At 40.6% G+C, this 23235-nt stretch overlaps 1 protein-coding gene across 5 annotated transcripts in view; it reads right to left on the reverse strand.

Moving 5' to 3' along the window:
• STXBP6 (syntaxin binding protein 6) overlaps positions 1 to 23235 on the reverse strand; it is a 300347-nt gene that overhangs the window by 111757 nt on the left and 165355 nt on the right. For all 5 annotated transcript variants that reach the window (XM_058666277.1, XM_058666280.1, XM_058666278.1 and 2 more), the window contains exons 3-4: positions 3633 to 3763; positions 2614 to 2779 (exon numbers count right to left, since the gene is read on the reverse strand). In XM_058666277.1, coding sequence (XP_058522260.1) covers positions 2614 to 2779; positions 3633 to 3763 — 297 coding nt within the window. The remainder of the gene's footprint in view (positions 1 to 2613; positions 2780 to 3632; positions 3764 to 23235) is intronic.

Below are 23235 nucleotides of genomic sequence, written 5' to 3' on the forward strand. Positions count from 1 at the left end.
TGGGATTTGAGTGACAGCTCTAAGGGTCTATCCAGGGACCAAAAGGAAAAGCATTCCTTGTTTTCAGGATGTAGTAGCACACAGTAGATACTTTGTCCTTGTGTATGGTAAAACCGAATATTAGGAAATATCTGAAAGAACTAATGAGAGTTTTAGAGGTCAACAGAAGAGGAACTGCCCAGTGTAAAGGAAGGAGAAAGAGTAGAGTTAGCAAATCCATCCCTATCTTAGGGAGGAACAGGTGGTTCACGCTCATTGCAAGGACAGTGAATTTGTGGTCTTTTTTAAAATTTATTTTTATTTTAATTTACTTATTTTTATTACAAAGTCAGATATACAGAGAGGAAGATCTTCCGTCTGATGATTCACTCCCCAAGTGAGCGCAATGGCCGGTACTGCGCCAATCCAAAGCCTGGAACCAGGAACCTCTTCCGGGTCTCCCACGTGGGTGCAGGGTCCCAACCAGGAACCTCTTCCCGGGTCTCCCATGCGGGTGCAGGGTCCCAAAGCTTTGGACCATCCTCGACTGCCTTCCCAGGCCACAGGCAGGGAGCTGGATGGGAAGGGGAGCTGCCGGAATTAGAACCGGCGCCCATATGGAATCCCGGTGCGTTCAAGGCGAGGACTTTAGCCACTAGGCCACACCGCTGGGCTCAAATTTGGGGTCTTTGTAATTCCCCCTCTTCTCTTCCATCCTTAGTATAAGCAATGGTTTCCATGCATGCAGCCTGTGGCTGGCCCTTCTATTTTTACGATAGGGTCCACAAAGAAGATGCTCATGGTGATTCCTCTCCAAGAGGAGCCAGGCAGGCTACCGACCTATGAGGGCTATTCAGCAAGTTCATGAAAAAGAATTAGTTTTAAAAAACTATTCTATCCAGGGCCTAGTGGGATAGCTCAGCTACCTCATCTTCTACCTGCAAGCACCAGGATCCCATATGGGCACAGGTTTTTGTCCTGGCTGCTCCACTTCCGATCCACCTCCCTGCTGTGGCCTGGGAAGGCAGCAGAGGATGGTCCAAAGTCTTGGGTCCCTGCATCCTCATGGAAGCCCAGGAGGAAGCTCCTGGTTACTGGTTTCAGATTGGCTCAGTTCCGACTATTGCAGCTATCTGGAGAATGAACCAATGGATGGAAAGTGTTTCTCTCTCTGTCTCTCCTTCTCTCTGTAAATCTGCCTTTCCAATAAAAAAAATAATTAAAAACTGTATCAAATAAATTTATTTTTAAATTTCATGTGTGTGTATGTGAGTTCTCCCAAGTACACTCATACTAACTAAAGATAGAGAAACAGAACTAATCACAAGCCGGAAGAGTCAGCCTCACATAGGGGAAACCAGGCAAAGCGGGGGTTTCCTGGAAAACTGCCCATTTCCTGAAAGCATGGTCCAAGGCCTGGTCTGTTCCAACCCTCTGCTAAGTCTGTGAGGGCAGCACTTACAGAATGGGATGTATTTGAATAGCATGTGTATGTAGATATGACATCATATCATGTCTTCCTACACTTCCTAAATGGATCAATGTTTGATATGAGCTTTTCCTTCAAACATCTATGTCTAACCTTTTTCACTTGTAAATCATAGGCTATGACAACTTTGAAAAAAATATGCATGACTCATCACCTCTTCTATTTTTCTATGACTAAATAAGGGAACCACAATAAAAGACTATCAACAGCCTAGAAAGACTTGTCAAGGTTCTTAGGATACACTCTAATTTAAGACTTATGCCAACCCTCCAATGGACGACCACAGAGAACCGGACAGTGATTTCTCCTGCAATGTACAGCAGATTAATGGCAAAGTGACAATGGGTACCCACCTCTAGAACAGAATAATCAATTCCATCCTATTTTCATATAAAACATCCATACAACCCACGAGAAGGTGTAGTAGCTCTGATAAGATCTTAATTTTACATTTCATTAAGGAATAATTGGTACATATAAAAAAAATTCATGTTCATGAAAAGACTGACATAAACATTTTGCCATCACAGAATGAATGGAAAAGTTTTTACCTTTTTAGCACAGTTTGAATTCCCTAGAAAGCAATGTTACCTAAAAGAAATATGGGAGGGCCCTTTAAATAGTTCTCATTACATTGTCAATGCTGGTACCTACCCCTTAATGCTGGCTTATAGTCGTTATTCTAACAGCTCTGCATGCTGTTCAAGGAATGAATGCCACACTTGGTATTTGAAAGAGGAATAGCTTCTCTTGGGATTTTTGCATTCATATTTACAAAGCATCCTGAGAAATAATAGGCCACAGCAATCTGAAAACAGTAGTCTGCAACATTACGGAAAAGGTAGTAAAAGAATCAAACAGAATAATTTTTCTCATAAAGAGGTAGGCTTGTTTTTACAGCACAAGTAATCTTAGTTAAGGCTAATTCTTCTAAGACCAACTTTTGAATGAGTGCAAAAACATGCCAAGCACTGCGTATAGATTTAGCAAACAAACTCCCCGGAAAAGTTCTCATGATATCTAGCCCTGACTATTCTGATTCTTTTCCTTTTTTTGACCTTAATTAGGCTGTTGAGCACATAACATTTTACAAAAAGAGAAGCTAAGGAATTAGGGTCACTAAAGTCCTACAAGCGTCCACTCACCTCCCATAATTTTTGACTGACAGTTGATGAACTCTGGCTTCCTGTCTGTGAGGTACCTCTGGCAGGTGTGATGAAGGATCTGGAAGAACGTGCATTTTTCTGAGGCTGTGCTGGCGACCCACTGGTCAAAAGTGTTTTCAAACAACAAATCAAACTCTGCAGAATCCTGGAAAAGATAGTAAAATCAGTGATCTCCGTTTACAAAAATAGCTGCTTCCAGTTTTAAAATGTTATGAGATTCATGAACATTAAAACAAAGACTATGTTCCCAATCACAAGTTTCATATTTTCTTAGGACCTGAGTGTGATGATAGTCTTCATTTCTGCATATTAACCAAATCCCAAGTAATTATAGATTTTGCAGATGTCACTAGCGAGCTTATCACAGAGGTTGAGATAATTTTACTATATACTGATTTATATTAAAATTCAGACCATACATTGTATTTTTCCACTTACTTAGAGAAAGGATTCCTTAACCAATGTTTTGTACTTTTTTTTTCTCCCAGACTTAGATAGGGAGACACTCATCCTTATTATTTTAGCATATCCTACATTTCATTATTCATTACAGATGTTTTGAGTATCATGTGTAGATGAGCAAAGGACCTGTCATTTAAATAGATAACTATACCATAACACAATTCTCTTATGGAGTCCAGTGGAATCCTAATATGTAGTTTTAAGGTGCCATTCATTTTATTTGGGATAAATAAATCATGTCACTGGTGGTATTAGGAGATAAATGAAGCTTTGGTGAGTATGTTTTTCTCGCTGGTAATTACAGATGTGATCATCTGAACTCCTCCTTTTGCTGGTAAATATGATAAGAAGTAGCATTTCATGAAAAGAATTTAGGATCTTCCTTGAGAAGGGAGTAGGCATCAGAAAGTTTTAGTCCCCTAATTGACAGAGAAGGTGTTCTGATAAGAATGAAACAATCACCGCCCCTACCAAGGTCAATCAGAGCAGGAAGGTGTAAAGAGAAGCCTTTGTTCAGGATTGCACAATCCACTCACCCGGTTAGGATCGATTCCATTAACCTGGCGAAGCTGCTCGAGCATCCACTGTGACCTCCGAACAAATGAGGTGGAGCCCTCAAACTGTTTGACTTTCGTGATGGACGCCTGTGTGGGCTTCTTGTTTGTCACTGTCAAAAGAAGAATGCTCAGGTTAATGGGTCTGTAGCCTGGGTTTGGAGCCCCATGCAGTGTTGCTTTCGTACGACACCTGCTATGCTATGCATTATGACAGAGAAGGAAGGAAGGAGAAGATACAGTGAATAGTGTGCCTCTGATGAAGGCACAAGGCAAAAGAAACGCAGGACACAATCTCCACTCTCATGTAGTCTGCAATGTAATAGTAACTATAAAAGTTGTTTCATTCAAGTCTTCATCCATTTAAAATGAAAATAACTGAAAAAAGCCAGCACATTTAGTGAAGGCTACATATGCACAATCACAGCTTGCAGGGTAAGAAGCACAGAGGGCTGACGTCATCAGATATGTACATACTGGGAAAGGATGATTTTAAAGTCACTGGATCCTCTGGGGAACTGCAATGCTTACTTCTGGTTTTAGAGTTCAATGAACAAGGCACACTTCAGGTGTAAGGAATATTATCTCCCCAGGAGAAGGAGAAAGAGAAGGAGAAGAAAACTAATTGGCTTCATAATATCCAGTATTATTTTAGTCTAGTGGTTAAAGTCCTCACCTTGCACGCACCATGATCCCATATGGGCACCGGTTCTAATCCTGGCAGCCCAGCTTCCCATCCAGCTCCCTGCTTGTGGTCTGGGAAAGCAGCCTTGGGACCCTTCACCAGAAAAAGCCACAGGCTCCTGGCTTCAGATCGGCTCAGCTCCGGCCATTGCGGCCGCTTGGGGAGTGAATCAATGGATGGAAGAGCTTCCTCTCTGTGTATCTGACTTTCCAATAAAAAAATAAAAATAAAAAAAATTGATTTGTGGGTCCAGCACAGTAGCCTAGTGGCTAAAGTACTCGCCTTGCATGCACTGTGATCCCATATGGGTGCTGGTTCTAATCCTGGTGGCCCCGCTTTTCATCCAGCTTTCTGCATGTGGCCTGGGAAAGCAGTAGAGGACGGGCCAAAGGTTTGGGACCCTGCACCTGCTTGGGAGACCAGGAAGTCAGACTGGCTCAGCTCTGGGCATTGTGGCTACTTGGGGAGTGGATCAGCAGATGGAAGATTTTCCTCTGTGTCTCTCTCTCCTCCTCTGTGTATATCTGACTTTAAAATAAATAAATAAACAAACAAATAAATCTTTAAAGAATCAATTTGTATTTGGTCATGACTTAGAAAAAAGAAGAAAGACCTACTTGGCTTTATAATATCAGGCAGCTTTGGATCCATTTGCTCTGCTCATGACCCTAACATGCAGGCACACAGCATCATACACCAATTCCTGTGGTCACCCCAGCTGCAAGACAAGCCTCAGCCACTTATTCCTCCAGCCTCTTCCATTCTGAAGATGACCACATCACCTCTCGGCCACAGGTCAGGCTCCTGGCACCAGGAGCAAATCACCCTGAATGTCTCTACATTTATTTTCTGTGTGATGCAGAGAGTGGGAGTGGGTGGCTAAGGATCTTAAGGAACTTCTCTAAAAGCTCCTTCTGATCCCTGAGAGTGGGCATTAATAAGATTATGTGGGCACAATTCTATAGAGGAAGTAGGGAAAGAAGAAAGCTCTATTGGTTATAATAAATTCGATTCTAATCACTGACTTGTGAAAAAATTAGCAACCATGGCATCTTCTTTGTTTAAATAATCCCAAGGGCTCCATATTTCCCCATATCTATGCTCAACCGACGGCAAAGGAGTTCTTGAGAGACAGAAAGCACTAGCTTCAATTCCAGTTGGCCACAGAAGATGCTGTGGTCCATGTACTTCACACTCTATTGCAGTTTTCTCATCTCAGGTTATTCCCATGGGAGAGTCCACCGAGAGCCCTGCAGTGTTGAGACACCGGATGCTATTTTCATAGCTTCAGTACACTCCCGCTTTGCTTTCAGCCAGAGTAAGTATTTTTAAACTTCAGCTAACATTTTGGTTTACTGGCCATTATTTCAGTTGTGTTTGGCTAAAGTCTTCTGAATGCTTCACACCAATTACATGTACTTTCATGGCTAAAAAGCCACATCCCTTTAACACCCATGATCAGAGGAGATGTCACAGGCTTCTATTCCCAAGTGGATTTTCTTGCCCTGACTACATCCAGGCCAGTGGTATCAGTCTGTCCACTTTGTTTCTTTTAGGTTTGGGGTCTCCAATGACTCAATGGGAGACCTAAGAGGTTTCTCTGACAATTGTGCTCTCCTTTAATATCCATAGAAACAAAACACCTGGTAGAAACGCAGGTCCTCAAATGTGCTTAAAAGATTAAAGAATACTTTTCAATAACAGGAAAACCTGGGTTCCTGTATTACACACACACCCCCCCCAAACGCACAAAGAGGATTTCCTCCTTTGTTTATGTAAATCAGTAGACAGTCAAGCAGCCTGGGAAACACGAAGTTTTTCTTTAATCACTAACATTGTTAGGATCTTTGGTTTTCATGGCTGTTACACTGTTATAGAATCAAATTCAATCTATGCTACTGGTGTTTTGAGGATTCACATTTTAGGAAGGTGAACTCCACTGGGAGTCCATCATTGAGATGAGGTGGGCAGGAATCCTACCCACTCACAATGTCCAATGTCCTCCACAGAATTCACCAGTGATGTCACACTGCAGGGAAGTCATTTTTGATGGAGGCAGCTGCAACTCCATCCACTCCTGTCTTTTTTCTCCTCTATTAGTTTTATTATTTGCCCTGTTCTTAAAGTCTAGCTAGTTATTCTGGGCACTGAGCCCAGCTGCTTCTTTAATTTCTGTTTGTTGTTATTATCTCCAACATCCCAATTTCTATTTTGAAACAGGTGCCTTAAAATGATATTATTATATACACATTATATACAGTTAAATAAAAACTTCTCTTTTGAAATCAAAACACTTGCATAAATACACAATTTCCAGAGTTTCTGAGTATCACATATGAAGGAGTCACGTTTTAACTCTTTCCTTGTTTCAGTCTGGCTGACAAATAAGTCATTCCAATTCCAAATATCCAATAAAAAGCATAATTAATCTTTTCCTCAATCAGCAAAACTGATTGATAACACACTGTGGAAATGAAAATTATCAGGACTGACAGAATAAAAAAAGACCAGTTACAGTAACTCAATTCACAATAGCTAAGAAGTGGAAACAACCCAGATACCCATCAACAGATGAGTGGATAAAGAAACTGTGGTATGTATACACCTGTAGAACATTACCCAGCCATAAAAGACTGAAGTCTTGTCTTTTACAGATAAACAGATGCAACTGGAAACCATTATGCTTGATGAACTAAGCCAATCCCCAAATGACAAATATGACCTGTTTTCCCTAATCTATGATAACTAATGCCAGAGTACATAGATGTAACCTACACATGCTAGAGTAACATATGAGTATTTAACTATTATGTACAGACTTCATTTATACACTGAGGAATAATAGGTGTTTCATTGTGTTTTTGTTTTGATTTTTTGGTTGTTATGATCCAACGTCAACCTCCTTTGACCTTCAAGCTCTCTGTACATGCTGTCCCCTCTATGGAAATACTCTTTCCCTTCTTTTTCCCTGATTGTCTCTTGTTCACTACCCAGTTTTCAGCTTAACTGTCAACTTAACAGACAAACCACTTCTATGATCAATTTATTCAACTAGGTCCCTCTCACCAAGTTATTTTATTTTTTTCAATGAATTCTGTTCGTTTTAGAAACAGGTCTATTTCAAGCCTGGATAAGATACTCAACATTTGCTTCTCTGAGACATTTGTGGAGAACAGCAGCCAGACCACTATCATGCCCACTTTGTCCTAAAATAAAGACGAAGCGGACTCCTCCCCACATGGATCTTCTAAGATACCAACTATCAGTTTGTAGTACATAATCTTCTAAACTGACACTGCAAATTTCTCTTTTGAAAGCATGGACAATCTTAGCAATGTTTTATATAGCTTCTGTTTTTCTCTCTTGCACTTGACAATATCTTTGTGACATACATATAGAGCTTCCCATTGTTTTCACCGAGATGGAAACTGAGGCACAGAAAGAGCTGACTTGCCAAAGTCAATCTGTAACTTAGGCAACAATCTTAGTCTCATGTGCTTCTACAATAGCTATTTATTACAAATACCATATTTTCTTCTGTTTGGGATGCTCATTAAATAAGGACTAACAGCATCATTTTTTTCTAGCAATGCTACTAAATGATTTTCATGGTAACCCGACTTGTTATTTCCACAATAGTTCCTTCTAATAAGCTTTCCTTTTTACCTATTTACATAATGAAAACCCAAATATATTAAAGTCAGATATTCAGCTTTAGCTTCCTTAAATGGAAAACAATGTGAGCAAATAAATGAACGTAAAACTAGATTCATCTAAAATTAGCTTCAACCTAGAGAGTTATTGGCGTTGGAAGCTGATTTCTGGGTAAAATGGTGATTAGAAAGAGGAAACAGGTATCTGGCACTGCAGCTCAACAGGCTAATCCTCTACCTTCAAGTGTTGCCATCCTCATGAGTTCCAGTTCATGTCCTAGCTGATCTACTTTGATCCAGCTCTCCGCTATTGGAAAGTAACAGAGCATGTCCCAAGGCCTTGGGACCCTGCACCCATGTGGGAAACCTAGAAGAAGTTCCTGGGTCTTGGCTTTGGATTGATTCAGCTTTGACTGTTGGAGCCATTAGGGGAGTAAACCAGTGGGTGAAACGTGTTTGTCTGTCTCTCCTTCTCTCTGCATATCATCCTTTCCAATAAAAACAGATCTTCTAAAAAGTGAAAACAGCTATTAAAAACTATCACAACATAAATGCTCTCCAAGACACAGTTAAAAAAAAAAACTTAGCAGGGGGTATATGAGCATTTGGCACAGCATTTACGACACTGCTCAGGACACCCGCATTATGTATTGGAATTCTAGGTTTAGGATTCAGCTCTGCTTCCAATTCCAGCTTCCTCTTAGTGCCTACCCTGGGAGACACCAGTTGAAGGCTCAAGTACTTGGATCCTTGACACCAGTGTGGAAGACAGGGATTGAGTTCCAGCCTCTAAGGTTTAGCTTCTCCCTGTGCTAGTTATGGCAGGCAGTCAGGGGTATAACCAGCACATGGTAGACTTATCTTTCCATCTCTGTCTCCATTTATCTACTTCTCAATACAAATAACGAAAAAAATTACTTTGAAAGAAAACCTACTCAACTTGAAGTAGTTATTTTAGGGCAGTCACATGTACTTATTGGACTCACGGGGTAACTTTGGGTACTGTATTAGCCTACTGCTTCATTCTCACCCTCAGTGCCTGCTGTTTCCACGACTAATATCAGAAATAGGCAGAGGCATGGAGGCAACAAATCCAAATTGTTCTATTGTTTTCCCTAGAGAAATAAAGGTGCTAGTTTTCATGGCTTCATGTGTTATCCTTTCAGCATTCAAAAACATAACAGATGATTGATGCCAACATCTCACTGTAATTGAGGAGCAGTGATGTTCTCAGTGAAGTGCTATTGCCCGAATTATCACTGCCGCTGATATTTAAGCAGTGCAACACCTCTGTCTCATGTGCTAACATGTCCTTCAGAAAGGTGGGCCCTGTAGGAGGCATCTTCAAGCATAAATAAGACACCTACCTATACCAAAGAGTAGAGACCCCTAGCCTTGCTTGTGCCTTATCAGAAAACTGTGAGGTATCACCTAATCATTTCAAATCTGTTCTTGCAGCAAGCCAGCCAGGTAGTCTGTAGAAGAGCAAATGAAGACTCATGAGGAAGAAACAGCATTGTGATGCACCAGGTTCAGGTGCTGTCATCTAGTATTGGAGCATGCATTGGAATCCCAGCTGCTCTAGTTCTGATCCAGCTCCCTGCTAATGTGCCTGGGAAGCCAAGCAGAAACAGGTGCCTGACATCTGCAACCCATGTGGGAGACCCAGATGGAATTCCAGGCTCGTGACTTTGGTCTGGCCCAGCTCCAGGCATTGTGGTTATCTGGGGAGTAAACCATTAAGTGGAATCTCTGTGTCTCTGTTTCTCTCCCTCTCTGTAACTCTTTCAAACAAATGAATAAATCTTCAAAAAAAAAAAAAAAAAAGAGGTTGACAGGGAAAAGGAAGAGTTCTTTGCAAAGAAAAAGGGAACAGTCTCAAGATGTGCTAGTGGTTCAGAAACTAGGGCACCTTGGTAAGACCCAAGAAATGAGAGATCACTTTTTTCTTTTTCTTCTTTTTTAATAAACACCTCTGTTTTAAGATTTTTGTTGTTACTGTTATTTTGATTGGAAAGGCAAATATACATAGAGAAGGAGATACAGAGAAAAAAGATCTTCCATCTGCTGGTTCACTCCCCAAGTGGATGCAACAGTTGGAGCTGAGCTGATCCAAAGCCAGGAGTCAGGAGCCATAAGCCAGGAATTTCTTCTGGGTCTCCCACATAGGCACAAGATTCTAAGGCTTTGGGCCATCCTCTTTTGCTTTCAAAGGCCACAGGCAGGCAGCTGGATGGGATGTGGAGTAGCTAGGATACAAACTGGCTGCCCATACAGGAATCCAGAGGATGCAACGTGAGGATCTGGCCACTAGGCTATCATGCCGGGCCCCAACATCACTTTTTCAAAGTGCTACACTATTTCCTTTACAGTCTCATTGTTCATAGCATCTTCTCTGAACTACTCACAAGAGACCAAAAAAAAATTTGTGCATGACACAAATTATCTATCATCACCTTAAAATACTATTTTAAAGAAAACACATAGTCAGTCTATAGACAAAACTGATTACTTACCACCTCTATATCCTCCACTACCATACATGTCCAAGTTTTTCTGTAGACTGCTTCATATTTACATAAACAATTTTCCCCACACATTTATTGAAATCATGTAACTTTATGTGCCCATTTCTCTTTAAAAAAAAAAAAGCCAAAATGCTAAAGAAGAAAAACATGACTTCCCCATTAGAGTCTGATGTTGAGGACAGGCAGCTGAAATGCAGAGTCCTCCGTATCTATGTCCCTAAGATGATGAAGCTTTCACCATGCAAAGTCCTGAATGTCACAGGTGAGTGAAACTCAGCATGACGGGAATGCACGAGCTTTCAGCTCAGCGGCAGCATCAGGGTCAACAACCGCATCAGTCAAACGACTGTTGATGAGACATAAGCAGTTTGCTGAGAAAAAAGAGTGAGAAACAAATGTGACCTTTCACATAAAATCTTATCAGGGTCACTCTTTGGCTGAATCAAATGTGATTGAGGAATGAGGGGACAAAAGAAAGTTTCAACTGTGGGTTCAGGAAGCAAGGGCCAGACCAAGAAGATACCAGACTAGAAGCTGCATCCGCCCAGGCAGCCAATGACCAGAGTTTGGACAACTGTGGTGGTTCATCATAGGTTAAATCCAGCACTGACCACCATAACATACAATGAACAGAACAGAAGGGGTTAACTAGAGTCAAAGTCCTTTTCTGTTCTTACTTCCTCAATTCTGGTAACAGATGTAAACATCATTTTTGATCTATTCTTAGGAAAGATTTACAGAGTTATCAAAAAACAAAGGCATCAAAGAAGCAGCTACCTGACTCTACAATAAATTAAATTTCTCCACAAAAGCTTAAAGGCTAGGGGAAAAAAACTAGAGAGAAAGAGACTCCTTTAGTGTTAGGTTTCTTCCAAGGTGATCCATCACACACTGGGAAGTGCAGGCCAAGCTGCAACGTCTTCAGGAAAAAGCCATCCTTGATATAAATTCATACACATTTTACAGAGCGGTTTTAGGGCTCAAACTCCCTTTATGTGGGCAGCGAGGGAAGCTCCTCTGCAGCCCTTGCTTCTGTTCCTCTCCTCAGCTGTGGGCTAGGCTCTCACTGCTGGGAAGGCAGCAGGGAGGAAGAGAGCTGGTCCTATGCCCCCCCGATACCACCATGTGCCCACTGCTGGGCACAGCTTTCAAAGCACACCGTCTAAAAACTGTATCTGGAATGCACTGAGGATGAAGAGATTATTTAAAAAAACTCCAAGCCAATCAAAGGAAAAGAAAAAAGAGACTAAAAACTTGGAGGAGCCAGAGAAATTGAGCTTTAAAATTCCAGCATGAAATTGTTTTTTATTTTTAATACAGCTAAATGGCAAGCAACTACATATTTTAAGTAGAAAAACTCCTTTGGTTTCCTTATAACATCATTAGCATAAGAAAAGAACATTTCTGGCTTAGAAATGATATTGAGGCTCAGCGGAATGGAAGAACATATTCTGTATTTGTGGAACTTAAAAGTCTTAAAAGCACAGGGTATGTTTTCAGAAAAGCAATTTACTTCTACTCAGTTACGATAATTTTGCAATATTAGGACATAATTAGGTGACATATATTTAAGGAAATTAAATAAAGAACCTAGAACTAACTTGTCTTCTTGAATTAGGTACAGCACCTACTGGAAATTTTGAGAAACAAAGTACATTTACAAAAGGAACACTGGCAAGTTCAAATGCAAGCTTCTATAGTTAATACTTCTACAGGATTTAAAATCATGTTCCTTTAGTACACAGCCCTTTCTCATTTACTTAATAGATGCATTTATGTTTGCTTGTTTACAGCAAAGGATTAGAACCTGAATAAATGCATTTATGAATGCAGATGTATGCTATTTTAGAAATGTAAACCATGGAATTTCTCATATTTTTATTTTTGTAGGGAAAGGAAGAAGGAGCAGAGGTGGGGAAATAGTGTGGTATTTAACGAGGAGGTGAACAGCAGGACAGTGTTCCTATCACACTGCCCACAGCTTCACCCTGAAGAGCCATAGCTTGCATGTCTTTCATAATGCTGCATGAAGAAGTCAGGTTCTCTACAGATATTAATTAAACCTTATACTCTACAAATGAATACTATAAGATGATGTTAACACAAAGATGAATACTATAAAATAAATTCTTAATGGCAGTAAGTATTAACATGATGAAATTTAGCTAGAGTAGGTGACTTGCACCGAAATAGGTCATTTCATGGCCCAGTAAGAAATATTAAGGGTCTTACTCTACAGTGGTCATATATACTACATGAGACCATCCAGGCCTGCTCAGGTCTTAGCCACAACTTCAGGTGGATGGCACAAGCATTGCCCATCCATTTCCTAACTGGTTAAGAGACCACCAATGGGGAACATCTTAGCTGTAGGTTCCTGCCCAACAAGGAGGGGTCAGGCAAGGTTTAAAAGCCCAAGATCCTTCCTCAAACCTTTGGTGTGTCTTCCTCCTCCTTTCAAATGGCACCCAACCTCCTGGCTTTTTATCGGGAGGTGCTTTCCCCTTCTTTCTCCCTTCCCTACTCACCTTGACCCTTCACAAATAAACTCTGATGTCTGCAACAGTTTCCCGGCTTATTATTTCTATAATAAGCTGAGGAAAGAATCCATTGGGCTTTTCTGGTAATGCTACATATTAAATTAAATCCAGTAATAAATATGTTTTCACAATTATTCTGTGAAATGACAGCAGTGACAATGTCAGTGGTAGAGCAAAACAAGAGTATCTGTAGTTCAAGAAGATTAAGTGGTGAAGTGTGACAAATCGGCAGAGTTCAACCAGGAAAGGTCACCTATATACAGAAATGTGAATGAAAAAGTACTACCTTATTTCCTCTATCTAGAAATAGGGAACTGTTATTAATACAATTGACAAGAACAGAAATAAAAATCCTAACTGCATCATAAAAAAAAATCATCACCCCTTTACCACAGTGTAAAAGATCTAAATTCATCCCATACATTGAAAACATAGTAAGGGCCCAGCATGGCAGCCTAGTGGCTAAGTTCCTTGCCTTGCACATGCTGGAATCCCATCTGGGCACCTGTTCTAATCTTAGTGTCCAATTCCCATCCAGCTCCATGCTTGTGGCCTGGGAAAGCAGTGGAGAATGGCCCAAAGCCTTGGGACCCTGCACCCGCATGGGAGACCCAGAAGAAGCTCCTGCCTCCTGGCTTCAGATTGGCTCAGCTCCAGCTGTTGCGGCCACTTGGGGAGTAAATCAGTGGATGGAAGATCTTCCTCTCTGTCTCTCTTCCTCTCTGTATATCTGACTTTACAATAACAATAAATCAATCTTAAAAAAAAAAAAAAAAGAAAACATAGTAAGATTGCTGTACTCTGCCAAGCATTTCCAGAACCTGTCCATGTCTTAGTGAAATACTAGGAGTCTTGACAGTTCTATAAAAAAAATTTAGTAAAATAAGTCATATCTGTATTTTACATCTAAGTATCTCCCTTGCTCAGTAATTCAACAGGACAAAACTCAAAATAATTAATGAAGAAAAATACAGTAATTGACACAATTTTATTTCTAAGTATTTTTACAATCTTAAAAAGTTTAAAGTTTGTAATTTTTACAGAAGACATTATATGAATAAGTAACCTAAAGGCACACCACCGTAAAAAGTTTCAGCAGCACTGGGAACAGAGAAGTTGGGATTATCTTCATGGTAGCTATCCTGATGAGACGCTCAGAGGCTTCTGCACTGGTTTGTAGGATTGTAGCATCTAGTAAGTGACTAATGTTGGTTTCCCTCTAGCAAGGTTTATGTCAGAACGATGTCATGCTTGACTTCCAAATTTGGCTGAGAATTTACTAGTGAGATTTACAACTGTGGGGTTGTTCTGATATTTTGACTTATTTGCTGGGTACTTCCATATCCTGGAAGTTTCTTGGAATTTCTGGACCCTGCATGGTTTCGTGAACCTCTGGGTCACAGAGAACTTCTTTATCTCTGGCATTCCTGCCATTCCAGTCATATCACATACCCACTCCTCTCTTCAATTCCAGGCATTCTTCCAGAAGTACCAGACATTTCACACACCCATCAATCCTCCCCATCCTGTCCAAGGCACCTGGAAAAGAGCCACACTGAGCTCCTGATTGTCCTCTGCGGTCTTCCTCTTTCCCGGCTCTCATGTACCTGTTGAGCCTCATTTATCCTTTCTTTTCTTCCTTTGATTTCTCCTCACATGTTCGCTTGCACTTTCTCTCATGTTCTGCAATATTCTGTGCCTTTGGTTGAACTTCTTTCAGCATTGCACTAGTATCTCCATGTAATTCATTTTTTAGGCAAGGGTCAGATCATGAGCTGCTTCTTCCCAGTGATCCAGAAGTTTGTGCATTTGTAACCACTTGTAAAGCTGACCTGTAAGTGGGCTTATTTCAAAGATTCTGGCTCTGGTAATCTGATGAAGACACTGGCTCTTTGGGCACAGGGAAGGGACACCCGTGGACCAGGCTAAGGCTTTCTGCAGTTCACTACAGTTCACTACAGTTAAGGCTTTAGTGGCTGTTCCTTTTTCCTTCATTTACCTGACTCATCACCAACTTGGTTATCTCTATATTTTCATCTCCTGTTTCTTGAGGGACATCAATGCCTGGTTTAATTACACCTTGACTGCCAATTTTCAGGTCAGTTTTCTCACTTGATGGTTCATTTGATTTTATATTTTCCTCTGCCTTCCTAACGTCTGTCTTTTTTTAACTGACAGCTTTCTCCTGATTTAGCTTTATGCCTCCCTCCTACTCCCTCAGGAAGTGCATCTCTTGGGTCTGTAGAATGTTTGAGTCCTCTCTAGACATTTTCATAAAGATCCAAAGCATATAGTGTCTTTACAAAGGCACAAGTTCAGGAGGGAGTGGAAGGCAGAGGGCACAATCCAGGAGATTGTAAATTGATACAGAAAAAATTTTCTAATGGACCAAGTACCAAACATGAAATGCCACTAAGTTTTCAGCAAGCACAAGCTGTCAAATATAATTACAACTATCTGTCAAGCAGAGATGGATTTTTCTGCTCTCAGCTTTCCTTCCACTTCATACTTTTTAAATTATGCATTTTAAATGAGGGTCTACATTACTGAGCTTTTAAAAGAATGGGAATGAAGCCACTAGGAATCTATCACCTTTGCTCTTCACTGTGTTAAACTAGGAAATAAAATTCAGTCACAAATTCTAGTATGAACTAAGGGCAACTGCTTTAGTGAATGTAGCTACAATTAAAATTAGCTGAATTTATTTTGGTAAATGCTAGAGAATACTTACAAAAGCTAAATGTGCACACACATTACGATCAAGAACTTGTAACCTTGTTACTATATCCAATGTAGATGAGTGCTTGCTCTACCCTCCTGCCTGAGACAAAGGTCAACAACAAAAACATTGCAAAACGTAAGTGAAAATGGATGACACAGCTACAAATAAAGGTCTAAAGTTTTACATATTTCAGAAGAAGGTAGCTATGACCCTGGGCTAGGAACAGAATTTTTACATATGGCACTGAATGCATAATTCATGAAAGAAACAAGAAGTAGAATGTCACCAAAAGTAAAAATACTCTAATCTTTAGAATGAAAAGACAAGCCATGAATGAGAAGGATAATTGCAAATCTAATGTCTAATAAGCAACTGGTATCAAGGAAATTTGTCTAAAACTCTCAAAATTTAACAGAGAAAACAACCCAAATAAAAAAGTAAGTGAAATTGCTAAACAAAAGCAATAAAGCAGATGTGGCTGGAAAAAAGCAAGAAAAACACTCAACATTATTTTCATCAGAAAAATCCAAGTTAAAACCACACTAAGATAATTCAAAAACAAAATTAGAAAGAATAATCGTAACAAGTGTTTGCTTGTATGCAAACATTAAAGAAAGCTTTATGTGCAATAGTCTAAAGCTAGAAACAACCCAGACCTTCATCAGATGAATGAATAAATTGTGGCATATCTATATACAGACCACATCTAAGCAAATGAAAAGGAATAAACTATTGATATACACAATGATATAGGTGACTCAAAATAATGTTGAGGGAAAGAAGGCAGACCCAGAAGGAGTCTATACTGTATGCTTCCCCTTGTATAGACTTATCAGCTATGACAATGCATAGGACAGAAAGCTATGCCCATGGTGGTTACAATGCAGGCTTGTTGAGGGCCAAAGAGAGGTTGTGAGGGAGCTACTACCAAAGGAAAGAAAGAAACCTTTGGGCTAACAGGTGGTCCTCTGTTAGTTTTATTGTGGTGCTAACTCAGTGTTTACACAATAAAAATTTAGATTACTGTTGATCAAGGCAGATGGGAACTTTCTGGAGTACTAGAAGGGCTGTATACATGTGAGGTATACATGGGTTTGAACATAGGAAACTCACTGGAAAGTACACTAAAGAGTTGTATATCTCACAGATAGATAAGTTACATAGTAACAAAGAGTAGATTGATAATAACAGCAACAGCAGGGGTTGAGACTTTCCAGGCTGTTATGCTATGAATTTCACTGTCAGGGAATCTGTAATTCCCAAGCTGGACAGGTGTATCTCAGCACATCACCTTCCCCTTGTTCCAGTGCATTCTGTCAGGAATAGAATCACATATCTCCCAGGGCATTCTCCACAGAGAAATAGTGTACAGACCTCAAAGTGAGCTTATTCACTGCAATTCTTGACATTTGATTTCGCAAAAATCTACCCACAGAATTGACAGCATATCTTATTTCTTATTTGTTAAGTTATCTGCTTGGGTCCATGGTCTGATTCCTGTATGTCTCTTTGGAAACCTTTCTTCATCAATTAGTCCTCATCTTATATGAAGTTTCTCTTTCTCTCTCTTTAGATTGTTGCTTATAACATGATACTGTGTTTGGTCAACCTTATAAAAGAGAAATGATCAATTTTGGCCCACTGCTCTTGTCCCAAATTCAGCAATGCTGCATCTAGGATGGCATTTTTGTTGGCACAGTCCCAGGAAAATGCAGAGTCTCTCACATTAAGAGATGGAGCATATGAGCGATCGAGGCAAACTGGCATTATAGCAGACATGTTCTTGAGAAAATCTATTAACCCACCTCTTAATATTTCACAAGGATGACATGGCAACATGAGTTTTTGAGGGGAATAAGCTATATTCAAGCCATCGCCCAGACTTGCTGCATTTGCCTGTGTGCAGGTTTAGCATCTTAAGAGAACCTTTACTTGGCAAGACCAGCCCTCAAATCCTCTTGAGAAACCTGGTGGTGAGATAGTGATATGTGTTTCATCCTTTGCTGCTTCACTACCCTCTCACTCTTCCACAGATCTGTTCTGTCTCCACAGAGCCTCCAGAAACTGCCCCAGGAACATTATAACACCTCTTCAAGTATAAGACCCACCGGCTTTCTCTGTCCTCATTTGCCATGTGAAAGCAAACCCCGCAATGGCTGTAAGTCAACAGCACTGGGCCAAGAGGTACCCAACTTAAGCACTGCTTCTGAGTATATCTGTGAGGGTGTTTCCAGATTTAAAACACACACACACACGCTTTTCAGTCATGGGACTCAGCAAAAGGACCTTCTCCTGGGCATCATCTAACCCTTTGAAGATCCAACATAACAAAGGGCAGAGGAATGAAGCAGTCTCTCCTTTTCTCCTACCTCAGTGTTTAAGCTGTGACAGAGTCATTTCATCTTTTCCAGACTCTAAATGGATTTTCACCATCAGTTCCCTTGATTTTTGAGACTTCGGGACTCCAACCGAATTGTACCACTAACCTTCCTGATTTCCAGCTTGTAGATGGCAGATCACAGTAATCAATCTCCATATTGGTAGAGAGAGATAGATGGATAGATAGCATATATCTACAGGAAATATACATATATTCTACAGGCTCTGTTTTCTAAAGGGACACCAAGACAGTTTTTGGCTATAATAAGCCATTGGGGCAAAACAGCCAGTAACATGGCCCAAAAAGTGGAAAAGAGCTTGACAGGTTCAAGGAAGAGCAAGAAGACCCAGATAATAGCACATTGACAAGAAACTGGGGTTGACACCATATAATGGATTAAATTATCACCTGCATTGCATTTTGTATGGTCACCAGATCGGGACCTGGCTGTTCCACTTCCAATCCAGCTGCCTGATAATGACCCAGGGAAAACAGCAGAAAATGGCGCAAGTGCTTGGGCCCCTGCCAGCTATGCGGGAGAGCAGATGAAATCCCAGACTTCTGGCTTGGAAACCAGTGATGAAGATTCTCTGTCTCTCTCTTTCTGCAACTCTTTGAAGTAAACAAAGTAAACCTTAAAAAAATACTGAAAAGAAAAGAATGATTGCTATTAGAGGCCAAAGAAAGCACAGATCATGAAATTCTTGATTTGCAAAGCGATGTAATATGAAGCAATGATATAATGGGATCTGATTTTTCATTTAAAAAAATCCAGTTGCTGTAGGGCATATAGGTTGTTGCAGGGATGTGCAAAGTAGGGAAAGCCTTCTGGAACTTCTACTGCAACAGTGTAGAAGAGAGGTCACAGCAATAATTTAGCCCAGGTGGTAGGAGTGGAGACACTTCCCATAGCCCCCCATCTTCCAGTGGAAATTCTTAGGGTCCAATTATCTTTGTATCTCAATGCTCAGTTTATCACAGGCCTCTGTGTATTGAGCATCACTTTTTGTGCATGTCAGAATGCTCAGTGTGACTTGTATTTGTATTTATATTTCTTTGTGTTGTTTCATGTACAGATAATATCTGGAGCACACAAGACAATATCTCTGCATTCTTCAAGGTGCTTGGTAGGGTGCTGTAGTCACAGTTCTCACTGAAATATGCATCACATATCTCCATTCCCATTAAAAAAATCCAAGTGTTTGTTGTTTTTCTCATGGCTGTCGTGGGAAACACCTCATCCACCTCATTTTCTCTTCTAGCTGTGTCTCTAGTTTTCTGTTTTCATCTAGGGTCATTCAAGGCGAAGTCGGGAAGAACATGGAGAGAATCAAGAAGCACACCTGACTCCCCAATCCTGCCACGTGGTAAAGAGCAGCTTCTCTCATACACAAAGCCTGTGTCTCCAGTGACTTCTGCTGCAAATCCAAGGTGGCATAAGTTGTTGTTATGTACTTCATTAGTATTTATGCAGCAGCCTAGGAATCATTACTAAACTAAATGATGCCACTTGTGTGAAATGACTTCTTCCAAAGAAAAATCCCTGGAGTCTCTCCACTGCACAGCCTTGATGAAGATTTAGAACAAAAGGAATCAAACACCTGATCCTGTAGTGCTGGGTGACTGGGGAGCCACTGAGCTTTCTCTATCAGCTCCCTGCTGACAATATCCACATAAATCCCGACATAATTGGAGGACAAAGGGTCTTCAGGAGATGAGGCACAATGATCAAGGCTTGTATCTTAGCTCTTCCCCATACCTTGCTGCTAATCATGATGCCCGCAGGCTTCCGTTTGCTTGTCCCTTGGTATCTTTCCCTGCTTCAGACTTAGAGAGACTAGAGGCTATGCTGATGAGGCCATCAAAGTCAGGGCAGTCCTCACACTCAGCTCTTCATCCACGACGAAGGGAACAGTATCTGCTCCCAGTGAACATCAAAGATAGTCATCAAGTTCAGGAGCTCAGGGATATAGCTAAGTGCTTCTCCAACCTTTTGGTGTCTATGTCATGGACTGAGTTATTCAGTTTTACTGTTGGTTGCTGTATGTCTCTCACCAGCAAGGCAAGGACATGATAGGCAAAAAGTCAAGGGCAGGAACAGCATTTGGCACAGAAAAGATTTGTACCAATCAGAGAATAAAGGCCAATGGATGTCAGTATGTGGGCCTACACATTGAGTTCACAAACTCTTGTCATCAAAGTAATTTGGGCCTCACATTTTAGATTAGCTTGTCTGAAATTTGGGCTAGAAATTGCTACCTTTGCATCTCAAAGACAATTTATACTAGTCCTAAAGCTAGACTGAATAACGAGCCAAATATATGAAGTCCTTAGATTAAAAAAAGATATCAAAAATTAGGACCCCTTCTAAAGCAATATTTTCATTTTTAAAATACAAATGCTGATATTCTTTTCAGTTTATTTTACCAATTTCATAGAATTAATGTTCATTTAACTGATTTTACAAATATGGTTTGCACTTCTGCCTATATAATCATAATAGAGAATCAAAGAGCTGGAATATTTCTCAGGGGGTTTCTTCTCCACTTCATGTCTCGCCTTGGGCATATTAACTTCTAATCTCCATAAAATAGATGTTTCTTGTTCTTTTCCCTCAAAAGTTATCTACCATTCACTTCATAGCTAAGAAATACTACTCACAAGAAACCCCTTTCAGGTTGTGATTTTTAGTTGCCTTTGTTTATATTTTCACAACCTTGAAAGCTGCTATGTAAATGGCTTCTGGTTTCCTCCATGTTGAAATCTTCCTGGCTTATTCTATTCTACCTACTCCTTTTGTCACCCCACCTCCCCACCAAATCACCACCACATGGGTTGTCTTGCAATGACCCTGACTGAGCTCTCCATGTTCCTTTATCAGCACAGAGAAGGTCTAAGAAGAACAGTTAAGAAACACATCCCCCAAATGCCAAACACAGCACACCAAGTTCACATCCAGTACCAGACTGATCTGCATTCCTCTTGGACTGTGCTAGCAGTTCTTTTTTCTTTTTAAAGCAGGGTGCTTTCGCAAGTAGGAAGAAGTCAGTGTAAATGGTCTGTGTCTTATAGAGAACATGTTGTCCTGATAGGTAAAGTCAGTCTGAGGCTCCAATAATTCAGATCTAAATCACAGGGTTTTTTTTTTCTAGGATTTAATTCTAACAATTCTTTAAGTGATGCTATATAGTGGATCATCATAAGACCCTGGATACTGGATGCCCAGGTGGCCACATCTTTCCTTTCTCACTTTCTACTATCATGGTAGACATTACCACCAGGGATTTGACATCTCCAAAGTGCCAAAGTACACCTGGGGCTATGCATGCGCTGTAGTTTATCCTATTGGCTACTCCTATGACTACTCAGCTGAGATACCTCCATTGGCATCAGGTGAAAACCTACAGCATGTCTGTCCTTTACAGGATAATCTCCAAACTCTCCCTATGGCATAAGACTGTCCTTTCCAGTTCAGCCACTCTCTCTCCTTTTCCTAAAATACATGGAGGCATTTCCGTGCAACAGTCGGTTTAGGATATTATTGCACTGAATATGATTATATAAACTCAAGGGAAAGACATTGTTTGCAAGCAAATGATTGATCCTGAGTTGCCAGGTTTTGTTTTTGTTTTTCATTTTTAATTTATTAGCATAAAGTGCTTTTCTTGGGACATCTCTGATTCACTCTGTTCATCTGCTCAGGAAACATTTCCTCCTCCCACAGGTGGTGCAAAGAAAGCTTTGGCCAAAGTTATGATCCATCATCAAAAACTCTAAATTCACCATGCATTAGATTCCTGCAAATGAAAATGTTTTCTTGTAAAACTGCAGTAGGATTTGGTTGTTTGAGTGTTTTGTTACTCTACGAAAAGTAAGATATAGTCCCTTCATCTCCAGGGTTTTCAAGTCACATTTAGATGAACAACAACAACAAAAAAATTCAAGGAGAAACAGTGGTTCTATTTCCATGTTGACAGAGGGTTCCACAGCCCAGAAGAGACAGGATAGTTTTCAGAGGAAGGTAAGTTCTAAAGAAAGATTTGAAGAAAAAGGAGAAACTGAATCCTTTAGAAAGGAAAAACGAAATACATCTCCGTCTCTCTCAGGTGCAAAAGGGGTGCATGCTGAAAAAGTTGCATGTCTAGTGAAGACTGTAATGGCCACAGTATGACTGGCTGGGGATTCTAATGAAAGGGGCAATGAAAACAATGCCTTCTATCTTGGGACTGAAGCCATCGTGATGTCCCCATGGAAGGAAGCACAGCAAAGGTCACTGCCTTCTGCATGTGGTGTTTGTTTTTCCTCTTTTGTGCTGGACCAGAATCAGCAACTTTCTCCCTTCTGCTAGGGTCTCTTCTGTAAGGAGATTCATTTTGCAGATGAAAGTCCATGCCCTGGTCCATTCTTCCCTGACTGATGGGAACAATGAGGGTGTGGAGGAAGAACACAGGGACAGAGTCCAAAGATAACAGATACAGTGGTATTGGCTGAAACTCCTGCGCACAGCCTGTTCCCAACACAAGTCAAACAGCCCACGCACTGCGACATTCACCCCACACAGACAAGGTGCCTGATTTTGGTGTAGGTGCAGAAGACTTCCATGGTAAATTCTATCGCTCAATCAATAAGGGAAGCACCTGTAGGACCACAAATAAAATTTAGAATATACTGAACACTCTAAACGGGAACTTACAAATTTTAAGCTATCACAATTTTTAAAGAGACAGGGTTAGGGAGATTCACTGGCTCTGTTGTTGGTAGACTGCTCACTCCCTGCCTCCTTTCTTTGGAGGTGCAAGGAGGATTTGCAAGTCATTAGTCTGAATTGAGGGTGAGGGAGGCAAGAGGGCATCTGAGTTGTGAGTTATAGATGCCTAATGCTTATGCCTGGGTTTCAGAGCTGTATTATATTGGAATTTATTATACTATTGGCCTTCAATTTTGGCCAACATTTCCATAGAGTGTTGTACAGATACTTAAAGAAACGTTGAAAGCCTGTTGCCCCAGTGCTACCCACAGGTGCAAACCTCATTATCCTACAGACTCTATACTATCCATCCTATCTTAGCCACAGCAT

The sequence above is a fragment of the Ochotona princeps genome, chromosome 6 (genome assembly GCF_030435755.1).
Source record: "Ochotona princeps isolate mOchPri1 chromosome 6, mOchPri1.hap1, whole genome shotgun sequence".
NCBI classification, from domain to species: domain Eukaryota; kingdom Metazoa; phylum Chordata; class Mammalia; order Lagomorpha; family Ochotonidae; genus Ochotona; species Ochotona princeps.